The 14,078-nt window shown below is 50.3% G+C and overlaps 1 protein-coding gene and 1 long non-coding RNA gene across 6 annotated transcripts; both read left to right on the top strand.

Moving 5' to 3' along the window:
* Positions 1 to 83: 83 nt before the first annotated feature.
* On the top strand, positions 84 to 11,340 carry LOC148416392 (uncharacterized). Of its 5 annotated transcripts, none has more exons than XM_088425515.1 (9): positions 84 to 3,994; positions 4,736 to 4,887; positions 5,132 to 5,465; positions 6,168 to 6,354; positions 6,751 to 6,959; positions 7,628 to 7,951; positions 8,014 to 8,221; positions 9,973 to 10,029; positions 10,216 to 11,340. In XM_088425515.1, the coding sequence occupies exons 1-7, from the start codon at positions 3,884 to 3,886 to the stop codon at positions 8,050 to 8,052; spliced, it is 1,356 nt and encodes a 451-aa protein (XP_088281641.1). In that variant the 5' UTR covers positions 84 to 3,883; the 3' UTR covers positions 8,053 to 8,221; positions 9,973 to 10,029; positions 10,216 to 11,340. The 5 variants fall into 5 exon arrangements, with proteins under 5 accessions (XP_088281641.1, XP_088281640.1, XP_088281642.1 ...); XM_088425514.1 differs by having other exon boundaries at positions 9,973 to 10,151; XM_088425516.1 differs by having other exon boundaries at positions 6,168 to 6,293; positions 9,973 to 11,340.
* Positions 11,341 to 12,191: 851 nt separating this feature from the next.
* LOC148416391 (uncharacterized) lies at positions 12,192 to 13,045 on the top strand. The gene is made up of 2 exons (XR_015866978.1): positions 12,192 to 12,259; positions 12,329 to 13,045. It is a non-coding gene; the product is annotated as an uncharacterized LOC148416391 (long non-coding RNA).
* The last annotated feature ends 1,033 nt before the right edge of the window (positions 13,046 to 14,078 follow it).

The raw sequence follows: 14,078 nt of genomic DNA, 5'->3' as shown, positions 1-14,078 counted from the left end.
ACGCTTATTGGTCAGCCTTTCTCCGTCGGCCGTTTCTCAGTTACGACCTGCGGAGGGGGCAGAAGCCCGAAGCGCAGACTTCCCCAGGCCAGGGACGGACGGACGGATCGGCGGGGCGATCCCATCGGTTCGACGGTGCGCGGGGCTGGTAGCCCCAGGGGTCTCAAGGCAGAATCAATCAAGCGGCACGGGTCCGCAAGCTCCCTCCCAGCAACGGTAGCGTCCGGGACCGGGGTCCGCTTCTACTCCCGGCCACCGGGGCAAAGACGGAGGGACCGCGCGTGCGGCCGTCCGTCCGGTTGTGCCGGTCTCACGTTGGGCTCCGGGCCGTTCATGTCGAGCGCACAGTGGTCCTTGTTCTTCTTAGGGCGTCGCGGGGTGACGCGCGGCTTCTTCCGGTCGGGAGGGGGCCGCAAGACCTCCTCCGGCCGCATGAGGCGCGCCACCTCGGGCCGGACCGGCGTTTGCTGGGACGCCAGCCGGTTTACTTCTACTTTGTCACCTCAGAGGTTGGGTCAATACAAGCACAACGTGTTTGGAAGAAGCGGCTTTGTAGCGTGTTGTCGCGCGAGGTCGGCACGGCACCTGGACACCACCGGCGGCAGAATCAATATGTTGAGCATCCGCATCAGCGGCTCGCCAGGGAATTGGAAATATTTCACTTCCCGTGGGAGAGAGAGCACAGCGAAGGCGCCCTCATTAAGTCCTGCGACCAGGCTTCGCCCGCCGAGCCGACCTCGCAGCTGTTTTATATCATCCCTCCCTGCGTGTTTGTTTTGTTTTTCCTTTCCTCCTAACTTTGGAGTTGAAACTGTTGCGCTATCTCCAGGCAAGTCCAGAAGATAGATCGTCATCGGCCGCCTGCCAGAAAATGGTGTCACCGACGACGTTGCGCATTCCTACCAAACTGACCAAAGCAAAGGCATCGGCCGCTTTGCTAGGAACTATAACAACATTTGCTAATAAATTGACCCATGTCCCAAGTCGTTTGAAAAGAACAACGTGCTCGTCTTGTCACGCGCGAAAATACATCGGATTTGATATGCCGATCCCCGCGGAAAACTCGTCGGAATCTCACCGAGGGCCTTAGTCCGGACCGTTTACGGATGACCTCCCATGCCGAGGACAAACGCCGCGGCGCCATACCGGCGGGTTGCGACGAGCCGAGGGCGACGGCGGCGTCTCTGAGCCGCCGCGCCCTGAGGAACCGGGTCTTCGGCGGCGCGGCGGAGGAGGGCGCTCGGATCGTTCCTTTCCGACAGGCTCCTTTTACGGACGGACGGAGCCGCCCTAGGCAACCGGGAAGCTCCTTGGGCCGGCGGGGCGGGTCTTACTCGGCTCGTCTCGCCCGCCGAGCTCGCCCGCAATCGGCTTTCCTCGTTACAGCTCATCCGCGCGTCCTAACGTTAACGAGCCGGCGCTCTATGTTTTTGTGGTAGTAACAGAGGGATCAAAAGGAAGTCAGGTGACAGGGGGAGCTGGCTCCAAGAGGCCCGGCGGATGCCGCTAAAAAGTCTTTCTGGCAGCTATTAAGCCGCCCAGGCTGAGTTTTGCCGCCGGAGCGGGATCGGCAGTCAACGGTAACACACACGCACACTCCTTAAATCTGGCGGCCCCTGCCCCGCCTCCTTCCCCCGCTCCGCCTTAGGCCGAATCTCAGCACGCCGCGCCAGATCCCCGAAGGCACGCGGGAGCGGGCGGAAGCCGCTTCCCGCCGGGGCTCCTACGGCTCGGGCCGCCGCTCGTCGGCCGCGCCGCTCCGCGCTAAGCCGGCCCTTTCGGGGACGGACGCCGAGCCGGCCGGCGGCCCGCCCGTCGGCAGCTGTTCTCGAGCCCGATCCCGTCACGCGGCCGGCGTAGTCGACGCTCTGGAGACGGATTAACGCGGCGCACGCGTGGTAAATGAAAAAAGAAATCGGGACTCCTCCGATCTCGCCGCGCTCCCAGAGTTTCCGCAGAGGGAAGAAGGGAACGGCGAGCGGAACGGGTCGTTGCCGCATGGATCCGGCGCCCGCAGAGATCATTCCCCTTATTTATTTTAGCCGAAAGCGCCCGTGTCGTCGTTTGGTTTTGCCGGCCGCTTAAGATAGGCATGCTCTGGGTCACTTCTTTTTCCGCTCGGTAAGTGAACCCCCCTCAAAAAATTCCCCAAAGTTTATGACCGTGACCGCTTCAAGATGGAAGGGATTATTTCTACTCGCAGAGGGGAAAATCTTGCCGGGCGCTCGTTCCAGCCAGGGATCGGGTTTCCTTTGACGCTTTCCAGCGCGGGTTAGGCCTTAAGGCTTTCAAATAGGCCTGGGCTTTGTAGACACAATAAGATTAGAAACTGGGACTAGAAATCAAAGTTAGGGTCTGAAAAGAGGCCTTCCATTCACGGTTGGTGCACCCAAGTAGCCATTCCAGACACACTTAGGGTTTGAAGACAAGGCTAATCTTGAAAGCAGACTTTCCAATTAACAGGCCGTGCGAGCTGTCACTGTTGTCATAAACGAAAAACAAAACAAGCAAAACAAAACTAAATCACATAGATAGGGTGGGCGTTTCCCATAATTTGTCCAAATATAAGACACGCAGACCGAACCAAAGTCCGAGTCCATCCTTGTTCAAACGCAGGAATAGCGCTAAAACCAAGAGGTTATGATGTCTCCTGCCGATTCAATGAAGAGTGGCGAGGAATGTGCTCCGGTTAGAGAACGCGTTAGTGTATTCCGTTTGACTCGTTTTTTTATTTGTTGTATTTTGGCATATAGGCACAGTCACAGACTAAGTGCGATGGAATTACCGTACGTATGCTATCATACAGAAACACGCTGCTTGCACATCTATCAGCTCGTACGCGCGCACACACATACACACACTCACACACATAAACGATTGCTTACATGGAATTATTGTATATATGTTATCACACAGTGACGGTCCGTGCGTTTATCACTTAGGCCTTCAGTGATTCAGCCACATCAGAAGCACACGTACGCATTACCGGGCTAGACAGGCTATTTTCCGAAGCATATGAACATCAATAATCCCCCATCGGCAATTGAAACTTATCATTATACACGATACTGCCAGAATTTAAAATAAGTCATAGTAATTTCAAATTATTTGCGGACAAAGATTTACAAAGTCCACCAAGTGTCACGTCGGTGCGGCATGTTGGCGACAGATGTGGGAAGGTGGATGGGGTTAGGGAGGCAGGATGAGATGGGCTCAAAGAAAGATTTATTACTCGCGGAAGCTACGCTAGAACTGGAACGCGCTTATGACGGGTGACACAAACTACACCAACGACACTCCGGGGAAAAAACACAACACCGACCCAAAAGTGAAATAAGTCAAACTCCACGTCTGCAGTTTTTGTCATAAAACTACAGCGCTGCAAGGAGTGTAACCAAATGGATGTAAAATGACACGAAAAGAACAGAATATGGGGAATAATTTTATACGACAAATATACATACTTTGTCAAAATAAATGTCAAATGAAATTGACTATTTTTTATAGTTATTTGAATTATTATAGTTTGTTATAGTTATGATAATATCAGGTTATTTTAGGCTAGCGAAGGCCTTGCCGGCCCTGACGGATCGCCGCTGCTTTCATATGAAAACACCCCGCTTGCACGCCCATCACCCACCATGCCATTCGCCTTCCCGAACGAGCGGTGGCGACACCTATAGCGGCAATCGGAAAGACAACAAAAACAAGTTGCTGCCGTTGGCGAAGAAGAACATTTCTATGGCGACGTCGGACGCCTACGTCCATTTCCTCGTTGAATCCATTGCCGCGAGAAAAGCGGCTACGCGAGGCGCTTAACTTACGGGCTAACCGGCGCGGGAGCGCCGCGTTCCGTCTCTTAGCGCAAGTCACCGCTCGCCAAATGTGGCGGCGACGCGGCACCAGCGACGCTCTCGAACGGGCCCGGGCGCTGCTTGCCGCCAGGAGCGACAGAAAGCGCGACGGCAGCAACGAGGGACGGGCGGCCGACGCGGTAAGTCGCCCGCTGTTACGCTTCGGCCGCTGTTACGGTTCAACCGGCTCTCCGATGAACCGCCTCCCGATCCCAGGTGCGGGTCGATCGTTGCCATATTTTCTGCTTCCTGACTGCAGATCCGTCACAAGCGGCGCGGGCGCGGGGGCGCGGGCGCGGTCTCGCTGTCTAACTTTGCTGTTCATCAATAAAAACGCGAAAATAAGCGACTCTTTTCAAGCCCCTGATTGTCAACGGGAAATGTAAACATAGAGAAGAGTCAAAATAAGTGTCGCGGGCGGGACTTGAACCAACGCGGAGGAATAAATAAAGGATGCGCCTGCAGGTGCGTTATCCGCTACTCTACGTGTCGACTAATACGTGTAGACACCGAAAAGTGTCCCGGCTGGGCCGCAACTTAATCTGGTTTTTAGTTTGACCATACGCCCGTGTTTGCTGGCTCATGGAAGGCAACTTGATGGTCTTGCATTCACGCCAATTTCATATCATACCTGATGCCAACGCAGGCTCTGACGCGCCCAATCCTCCGACGCCCCATCGAGTATGCGCACATACAAAAGAATGGATGTCATAACGACGCACATACTGTTTGGAGCGATATCGCACTCGGCTCCCTTTTTCTGAAAAGAAAAGAGAACTGCACTGGAGGGTTGTAACGACGCCTTTGAAAACGGGCGCGGGAATTTTACTCCCGTTCCTTTCGTGGGCCGGTCGCTCCAAAGCGCAGCTTTGTGTTGACAGGAGGCCGGCCGGCGAGCCCCTCCCGCCGGCGGGAGCGACCTCTCGTCGGAGGCGGGCGACCCGTCTTCGCCGGTCTCGTCTCCGGAAGCGGGCGGCGAGCGCTTCTTGAAGAAGGCGCCGCCCCCCGCGCCGACGGTCGGGCCCCGGAGCAGGTGTGTGCCGCGGTGCTCACCTTTCTTCCTTTTCGCCCTCGTTTTCCTCCTCTTTCATTGCTTCACCGCATCCGGCTCTTTCGCCTTTGCATTGTTTTTCTCCTCTTCTCGTCTCCGCCCTCCGCTCCTCTAAGTCCTCCCCCCATCCCTTTTTGCGCTCCTTCTCCTTCCGTAATTTCCGGACATCCCCAGACATTTATTGCCGCTTGGATGTGTGTCAACTTTGAAACGTATCCTCCCGCAGGCCGCCGGCGCGGTCCCGGCCGGGTTCGCGAGCGTCCATCCGGAGGAGGCCGGCCCGGATCGAGCGGCGAGAGGCGCCTGCCGGCGGCCCCGGCTCGTACCCGCCCCGGTCGAGCGGCGGGAGTCCCGGCCGGGACCCGCCCCGGTCGTCGGAGCCGACGGGGAGCGGCGGGAGTCGGGCGGAGAGCGGCGGGAGTCCCGGCTCGGACCCGTCGCAGACGTCGGTCCGTCGGGGGGCGCCGCGCCCCGAGGCCTCTCCCCGGGGGCGGAGCCCGAGGGCGGACGGCGAGGAGGGTGACTGCGAGGAGGGAGGCGGCGAGTCCGCGGCGGGCCGGGTAACGCCTCCTTCTTCTTCCGTCCCGGCTCCCGTGTCAGGAGTCCGCCCCTTTTGCGTTGGCGTCGAGGTTCCGCCGTGATTCCGTTTCTCCGGACGAGCCGTGTTCCCCCGTTAATAGGTTCCATCCTTACGCCGCATTTTTTTTCCCCTCTTTGGAGTATTTTTCGTTGAATCGTATGGGGGCCGGGGGCCTTTTTAACTTTCGCCCTGGCTCTCACAGTGGCGCGCAGCGTTTTGAAACTTGGGAAAAGTTGACAAGAAAACCGGCGCTATTTAAGAGCCGCTTTCATCCGAGCGGAATTTTGGATGACGCTGCGAGTCGATGGAGTCTTTGCTTTGAATTTCACAACTATCGTCTGAGACCAAATGTAGCCATCTCTAAAATTGGCCAATGAGCCTATGCTTCGAACCGTTTCAAGAAAGTTGAGAATCGTTTGTTATTTTCTGCCCATTTTGCCTCCTACGTAAAATAAACATCAGCTCCACATATGGCCTATCGGCCCGCTTGACCACCGATAAGCGGTATTCGTATCGGCCCTGAAATTGTCTGCTTGTCTCCACCACAGAACGCCTCCAAATGATTATTGATCAGCGTTACAAAAAGATTGATGAGTTTTTGTGATGAATCGCTGCACGCCATCGGCTACTTTTCTTCAACGTCTCACCCCCGTGTTTTTTCGTTTGTTTGTTTTTCTTGCAGGTGTTAAACCAAAGAAGTCCCGGGCGGGCCTCCCCTCCGCCCCCCCGTTCCGTAGACGGCCCGTCCTCGTCCCGCTCGAGCCGCGGCGTCCCCCCGGCCTCGGGGCGCAGCTCGGCCCCCGAGGAGGTGCTCTCGCCGGAAGAACTTTTCCCGCTCGGTAGCGACGCCGGCCTGGTCTCCTCGCCACGTGAGCACCGGATCGCGCGCGGAGAGCGAGGCCAAGTTGCCACTGCTAGCCAATTCCGATTCCAAAATGTCCATCCCATTTCCTGTGCGAACGGCACAAACGGATTTATACATGACTGAATTATCGCCCCGGGCCTCTTTGGTTTGCGCGTCGAAGTCCGATACGTACGCGATGCGCCCGCAAGTCGGCGTCAAGAAAAGACAGGCTTTTCCAAGTTTCGCTAAGGTCCGCTGCGGCCGACGTCCCCCGCGCGGCTCCGAAGCGCTCGGCGGAGGCAAAAGGGCCACCGGGCTTCGAGGGGGCCCCCCGAAGCCGCAAAGTTTGCGAAAGCCGCGCAAGACTCGCACGTAACGGCCGCTTAAACGGCTCATGCGTTTTTGGAATATGTCATTGCAGTGGACTTCGGCGTCGACGAGGAGTCGTCGTTGTCAGAGGAAGTGGGCTCCGCCCCCCTCGGAGACCCGGCGGCGGCGGAAGGAGGGCGGCTCGACGGCAAAGAAACGGCGGCGGCCGCGTCCCGGGACGGAAGCGCCCCTAACTGCCGTGGCTCGCTCAGCTACCAGAGTGACTTTGAGAGCGCCGGCGGGACGCGATCGGACGGCCAGGTCGCAAGCGCGCTCGCGCGCCGGCATTCCTCGGCAGTCGCTCGCGACCGGGGCCGACTAATTATCGGCCTTCGTCGCCGATCCGACGAGCCGTCCTTTTCCGTTGACTCGAGGAGAGATCGGGCTGGCCTCGGGAACGCTTTTGCCGTGGTTTGAAATGAATACAAAGAGCGATGAAATCTAGAAAGAAAATGAGGTGTTTGGCTTGAACTTTTCAAGACACGCCAAACGATGCCTTCAAAGAACAATTCGACCCGACGCAATCTTACTTTGAGAAGTCGGTCCAACCACATACGTACGCTTCAAACATTTCAACAAAGCTACGAGCCGGTGTTCTCTCCGTTCATTGTCACGATGGCAGAAATATTTCGTTGAGCTCGCGCGGGGTGGGGTCTTGGGGGCGGGCAAGCATTTTTTGTGGGAAGTGTGCCCCCCCCCCCCGTCATTGTGCGAGAGGGCAGACGGTCAGGGGCCCGGCAACCTCCGGCCCCCGAGGCCGGCCCAGAGGGAATGCCCTCGTCTCTGGTATCTGACTTAGAGGTCACACTGACAAAAACGACTTTGGCGAGACCTTAGCAAAAGACTGAATAAACGAAAGTAAACGAACATCCCGAAATACGCTTCGCCTTCATCCTGAATGGCTCTCACGAGGCCGCTCTCTCGCGCAGGCGTCGGAGGAAGAAGAAGCGACGGCCGGCACCGAGACGTCGGCCGGATTTGCCGAGCGCACGCTCTGGCCTTCCGCTTCCGGCGCTCCCGGCCGCCAGTCTCTGCCTACCCCCGAGCGTTTCAAGGACGCCGGAGCGCAGACGGAGCCCTGGGCGCGGCGGGCGCCGCCGCCCGCGCCCACCTTGGCCCTGACCGAGCGGCTGAGACGGCGGCTGGAGTCGTTGCGCGGTTTTGCGCGGAGCAACCGCGGGAAACGCGAGGCCGCCGTCCGCCGCCTGGGACCGCCCGCCTACACCTACGTCACGCTGCGTCACACCTTAGAGGTGAGGAGCGCGCACGCGCCGGCGCGCCGCCTCTCACGCGCGCTCTGGTTTTGGTCGCACAGCTCATCGGCGCGGCCAAAATGGGGCGCGCTGACGCCTGAGACCTCATCCAGCGGAAGGCGGTCTTGCCCTTCCCCGCCGGGACCCCGGCGCTACGCATCCGCAGCAGGGGCATTAATCCACGCCGACGCGAGACGAGCGTCGGAGAAAACTTCTCTCCTCGATCGTACGTCAAAGCTGTTCTGGAAGACGCCCGCCGCCGAAAGGAAGGTCGAGACCTCGGTCTTTTCCGTCGTCGGGGGGGACGTTTTTGGGGGGACCGAGTGGAACTGAACATTCCCCGGGGTCAATTCTGGGGGTTGGGCGCACTACGACAATCAAATCCACCAAAGGACTTTGCCTAATTCTTCGAATAAAAAAAGAAATACTGTTTTTCTTGATATTTCCCTTCTTAAGGAGCTGCGTCGAAGCAATTTCCAACAAGTACAAGTGATATATGAAAACCTCGAAATAAACACATGCATTTAGATGTACATGAAATTGATCATCCTTCAGTGATTATTCATCAAATGTGTGATGTTTTTGCTCAAAATAACGAACGGAACAAAACGGAATAACAGTGGGCATAAAGCGGTGTGATGTCTGCAAAATGAAATGATATCACTAATAATGCATTATTCATTTGGAGACGTTCCTATGTTTCGCATAGTACGTCTTTTTCTTTGAATTGTGTTAAGGGAGCGGGCGCTACTGTGCAAATGTACATCTGACAAGCAGAAGAAGAAGGTTGAGCCCGCTTGCAATTATACTGAGGACCAAAAGTGCCAAAATTCAATATAGAAATGTACCATTCAATCAACAAATATAAGTGTCATTGAATAATTAAATGTCATTAATTAAATAAATGTTTAAATAATTAATTTAACCGTTTCATTGTATTAATGAAACATTTATTAAATAAATGACACATTCAATTATTTAATGACCCATTTAATTATTTAATGACCCATTTATTTAATAAATGACACATCTAATTATTTAATGACACATTTCTTTAACTAATGGCACATTTAATTTTTTAGTGACACGCTGTTGCTACGTTTCATCCTTTGCTTATCCGTCAAGCTCGCACGTCATAGTTAAATGGGCGGGCCCTAACACCTGATTGGTTACCCTTGCAAGACAGGGTAACCAATCAGATGTTAGGACCCGCCCACCCATCAAACTTTGACGGGCGAGGTTGACAGTTAAGCAAAGGATGAAAGGGCCAGTTTTCGCCAATTAGTTGATCTGTCGTTCGGCAATCTGTCAACCTCGCTCGTCAAGTTAGCGGGCGGGCCCAAAGCCCGTTAACTCAAATCACGTCCAATCCATTGCTATGGCCTGAAGAGGTTGGAAACATGGCGGATGCGATGACCGAGGACCTTCGTGATCATTCGCGACAGTTAGGTCGAGATATTTTAGACCTCGCTGAAAAGAGAGGGAATTTATAGAAGTTGCTGGAGTTATTTCTGCACGTTCCGTTTCTGACATCGACCCAAGAGCGACTGCAATTTTAGAGCAAGTACAGCAGAGGTTCACAGTGAATAAGCTCCCATTCTAGATATAAATAAATAAAAAAAAATGAAAATAAATACATTTCAGAGAGACGCGTTGTGGGTTTGCAAGTTACATGAAACAGATATCTACTCGTAATCCATAAATATATGATTCATATTAAATAATGAATGCCAAGTTAAAAAAGGAAGGTATTACCTTTTAAACAGATAGGTTCAAAGTAACTTATGAGCAAAGCAAAAAAAAAAAAAAAAAAATTAATTCCAATATTTATTTGATCACATTTTCAGGTTTGGTTAAAACAGAATCAGAATCAGAATGGCCTTTATTGTCATTGTATTTGCTCTTTTGCTCTTGAAGTCCTCACGTGGTGCGCTCACTCTGATCACTGCGAGCCGCCGAATTGGTAATGAACCATTTCGGCGTTGAGCTAATGCTTTTCTTCTTTTCCCTTTTTTTGTTAGAAATGTTGTGATGGAGCAACAGCCCAGCCTATTGCATGATACTCCAAGAAGCGTGAGGTTAGTATGAAGCACTCCAAATGAATGGATTAAAATTCCTGATCATTTTTTTTTTCCCTTCCCGGATTTGATGCCAAGAGGCATGACCCAGCCCATAGCATAATACTTCAAGATGTCTTAAGGTTAGCATAAAGTTTGTTAAATAAACTAAAAGTGATTTAATATTTTATTATTTTCTTCCTGCAGTTGTCCCAAAGAAGGTAGAGGAACATTTTTGGAGCACTCTACCAACAGATACCTGAGGAGTATATCTTTATCAGTGTATTTTAGTTATTTTTTGTCACAAATGCATGGGGTCTGCACTTCAATCTACAGTTACAAACGTGCCTTTAAAGCAACTATTTGTTTCAGGAGCAATTTGTGAGCGGCTAGCTACTGTGTTTTTAATTATTTTTTTTAAAACAGTAATTTTTTTTCCCCTTTCCGAGATTCGAAGGAGTAACAGCCCAGCCTACCGCGTGATACTCCAAGAAGCCTGAGGTTGGTATGAAGCGGTGGTGTCAAACAAATTTTTGTTTTGGGCCGCATTGTAGTGACAGTTTCTGTCAGAGGGCCGGAATGACTGTGAATTCCAATACATCTTAAGTGTGTTGATCACACCTTCACCAAGATTTGATATGAAGGAATGTAGTTTCAAGTAGGTTGATTGGCAAGTAAAATTCAGAGTAGCAACTTTCTGTGGAGCCGGCCCGGGAGGTCAACACCTGGTGCGATCATTTGTCTTTGTGATGCAGCCAGTAAAACAGGGACACGACGTATCCATAGGGCACAAATCGTATTACGTATTGAGGACTAGACAGTCATGGACGTACTGGTGGCAATAACAAAAGAGGGACGCCACAAAAGATAGGAGTGGGGGTAAAGTCCTCCAGAATGCATTGTTTGATGATCGACCTCGAATATACAGAGGTGATTGGCGTCCACAGGTCTGGCACGGTGGGGACACACACACACACACACACACACACACACACACACACCTACGGGCGAAAACAATAAAATACTGAAATATCGTACCGTATGATGGAGGAGTTAGACGATCGGATGAATGTAACAATGAAAGTCAGGCCTATATAATGGCGCAAAAAAAAACGTTGCTGAAACGTCTGGACTGGAATCCTCCAACCGAAAGGGGGCAGCAGAGGACAGGAAACAACCCAACATGATGAATGGACCGGCGACAACCCCCATTCGGTGGACCGGCAAATGGCGGATGAGGAACCGGCATCATTCTCACTATGACACGGACAATTGGCTTGTAAACTGCATTAGACAATTTGGTAATAAATCTTGGAAGTGCTGTTGACGCGATGAACGTGTGCATGTGTGTTTATCCCGGCTCATACCCGAACGCGCAGGAATCTTTCACAAAGGTATGTAAACAATATACTATTATTCAATTGAGCCCGCAATCAAAACTACGAACAAATGTGGAAGTTCCAACAGATATCAGAAGCCGGCAAAGACTGTTCAAAAGAGATTTGGAGAATAAGAATTTGTTTTTCTTCCCAAATTATTAAAATTTAAAGATAACTTGCAGATTGGGTATTTTAGCCAGAAAGCTGAAGAAAAATCAGCATTTCAAGGGCCACAAAAAGTGAGGCAGCGGGCCGGATCTGGCCCCCGGGCCTTGACTTTGACACCTATGGTACAAAGTATCCCAAATGAAATGTGATTAAAATTCAAACGTCTTCATTTTTACCCCCCTCCCCCAGATTTGATGCAGTGGACTGAGGCGGGCGATCGCATAATGCTCCAAGATTTCTCATGAAGTAAGTTCCAAGTGCACAAATGCGTTATTTAGCAGAGGAACTTTTTGGAGTACTCTGCCAACCTATACCCGGGATTGAATTTTTATCTTTCGTCACAAATGCAGGGGGTGTGCACTTTGCAACACTCAATGCGTGTGGTGCGCAGTTACAAATGTGTGTGATGCAAATGTTTCAAAATGTTTGTGCAAGCATGTGCGGGATTTTGTGTTCAAGATCTGCATTGGATGAAAAGAAATTGCAGCATAACCACACGTGCTTCAGTGGAAGAGACCAAAGGCAAGATTTCATTTCACTTACTTGTAACTGAGTCTAACGAGAAAAAGAACAATTTTTTTTTTTCTCCAGGAATGGCAATGCTTCGGGAGCAGATGAACATGCTAACTTGGATGGGGGGGGGGGGGGGGATACATGGTAGTTTTTTAAAACTGCTTATAATATGAAGAGAAGAAATAGTAAAGGTAAGATACATTGTGTGTCAGTTTAACAAGTTTTGTTGGTTTTCACTTTTTTCATTCCGCCCCTTCCAGGGTGGTGGTGGAGGAAATTAATCAAGCTGAAGATCTAACACCATTCACCAGGAAGTGAATTCCAAATTCGACCACTTGAGGGCGCCAGTCCCTTCTGTTCCTCCTAACTTTAACTCCCCGAGCAATACTTAATCTCACTCCAAACAATTATTCATCCAGACGTAATTCCAAACCTGACCACTTGCGCGCACCAGCTCATTCTGCTCGCTCTAACCCTAACCCAGCGGAGAATACTTCCCCTTTATCTCATTCTAAATACAACCACTCACCTGGAGGAAACTCCCAATTCGACCACTTGAGGGCGCCAGTCCCTTCTGTTCATCTTAACCCTGACCAGAAAATCAATAATATTCATTCTAATCATAACCAAAATATCACATTACAAATTCGATCCGATACGTTTGGAAATAAACACGAGAAAATTGACATCCAGGAACAAACAAAACCATTTTCACTATTTCGCTGGTTGGCTCAAGAACAACTTGAGGGGGAGAGACGCTAACCCTATCCCCCCTCACTAGCATCTACGGAGGTCCTACATTAATTATGTTTTTATTGCAGAATTGAAGGTGTCGCACCAGAAGAACGCGAAGCAAACGGGCCATGGAGACCTCGAGGCATCGTAATCCCATATTGATTCAATGGGTTAATATCACATTAGAAGAATAACAAATACAATGTGGTTTCCATTAAATTACTACAGACTGGAAAAATGAACTTTGTTTCTATTTTTCTAACAAGTGTGATGTTGGTATAGTTTTTAAATACCGCCGCCCCCATTCCCAATTTACAAATACTTACCTGTTCATTTACCAATTAATAACTTCCCTTGTTATGAATTTGTAGTTAGTATGAGTGTGCACTTAGCCCAGCATGCACTTACCTATAAAAAAAAGTTTTTCCAGTTCGTTGATTGCTGGTTCTGTCAATGAAATAACAAAGTTAAAACAATTTTCTAATATATAACCCTAACCCTAGAATGCAAATTAATTTAAGGGATTAACTAACCCTACAAATTGATATATAGGAATGAGACACAAACTAACATGAAATAATAATCATTACGTGAATAGTAGAGCTCCAAAGAACAATTAGAATGGATAAAATAAGAGGTGAACTAACACATGAATTGATAATTTTATATACTAGGACGAAACACAATAGTAATATACATAATAAGGATCTCATTAATATAATATAGGGGATCAAACAAAAGCATTACAATATAATACAATATAGTCATTTAGTAATATGTTATAATATATTAATATCATTAAATCATATAGTGTATATGTAATGTATACAATACATAATATATACATATTATTCATTAATATATAATATATAATATTAAAATTATATATACTAAGTGATCACTTTCATACAATATAAGATAACAGTAGCATAGGTTTTGGTAATAGAAGGGTTAAATCTAATTTCAAATGTTTCTTTCATTTAAAAATATTGACGTAGCTATATATAGGGCGAAGTCACAAATGACAGGCAGCCACTTGGCTTTTGGCTGTTGAGGAAGGACCTCAGCTTAATAAGTGAGCCATTGACCCGAAGAAGGCGCTTATTCGCCGCTCATTCGCCGAAACGTCGTCAGAAGAGCACACTCATTAGGGATTGGATTCATATTTGTTTTGGGTTAAGGTTAGAGGAGGTTAGAGGAGGAGGGAAATAGGGATGTTTTTGAAGATGTCCCGGACGCGACATCTAAGAAGGAAGGGCGGCAGGTGGACGAGAG

The sequence above is a fragment of the Hippichthys cyanospilos genome, chromosome 10 (assembly GCF_059441005.1).
Source record: "Hippichthys cyanospilos isolate Australia breed blue-spotted pipefish chromosome 10, RoL_Hcya_1.0, whole genome shotgun sequence".
In the NCBI taxonomy this organism is placed as follows: domain Eukaryota; kingdom Metazoa; phylum Chordata; class Actinopteri; order Syngnathiformes; family Syngnathidae; genus Hippichthys; species Hippichthys cyanospilos.
This window is presented reverse-complemented; position numbering and strand designations above follow the sequence as displayed.

Bases quoted from the DNA above. Each gene is read 5' to 3' on its own strand.
- LOC148416392 (XM_088425513.1), top strand. From the start codon at position 3,884: ATGTGGCGGCGACGCGGCACCAGCGACGCTCTCGAACGGGCCCGGGCG. The intron at 6,355-6,750 runs GTGAGCACCGGA...ATGTCATTGCAG, and splicing joins CGGCCTGGTCTCCTCGCCAC to TGGACTTCGGCGTCGACGAG. The intron at 6,960-7,627 runs GTCGCAAGCGCG...TCTCTCGCGCAG, and splicing joins GGACGCGATCGGACGGCCAG to GCGTCGGAGGAAGAAGAAGC.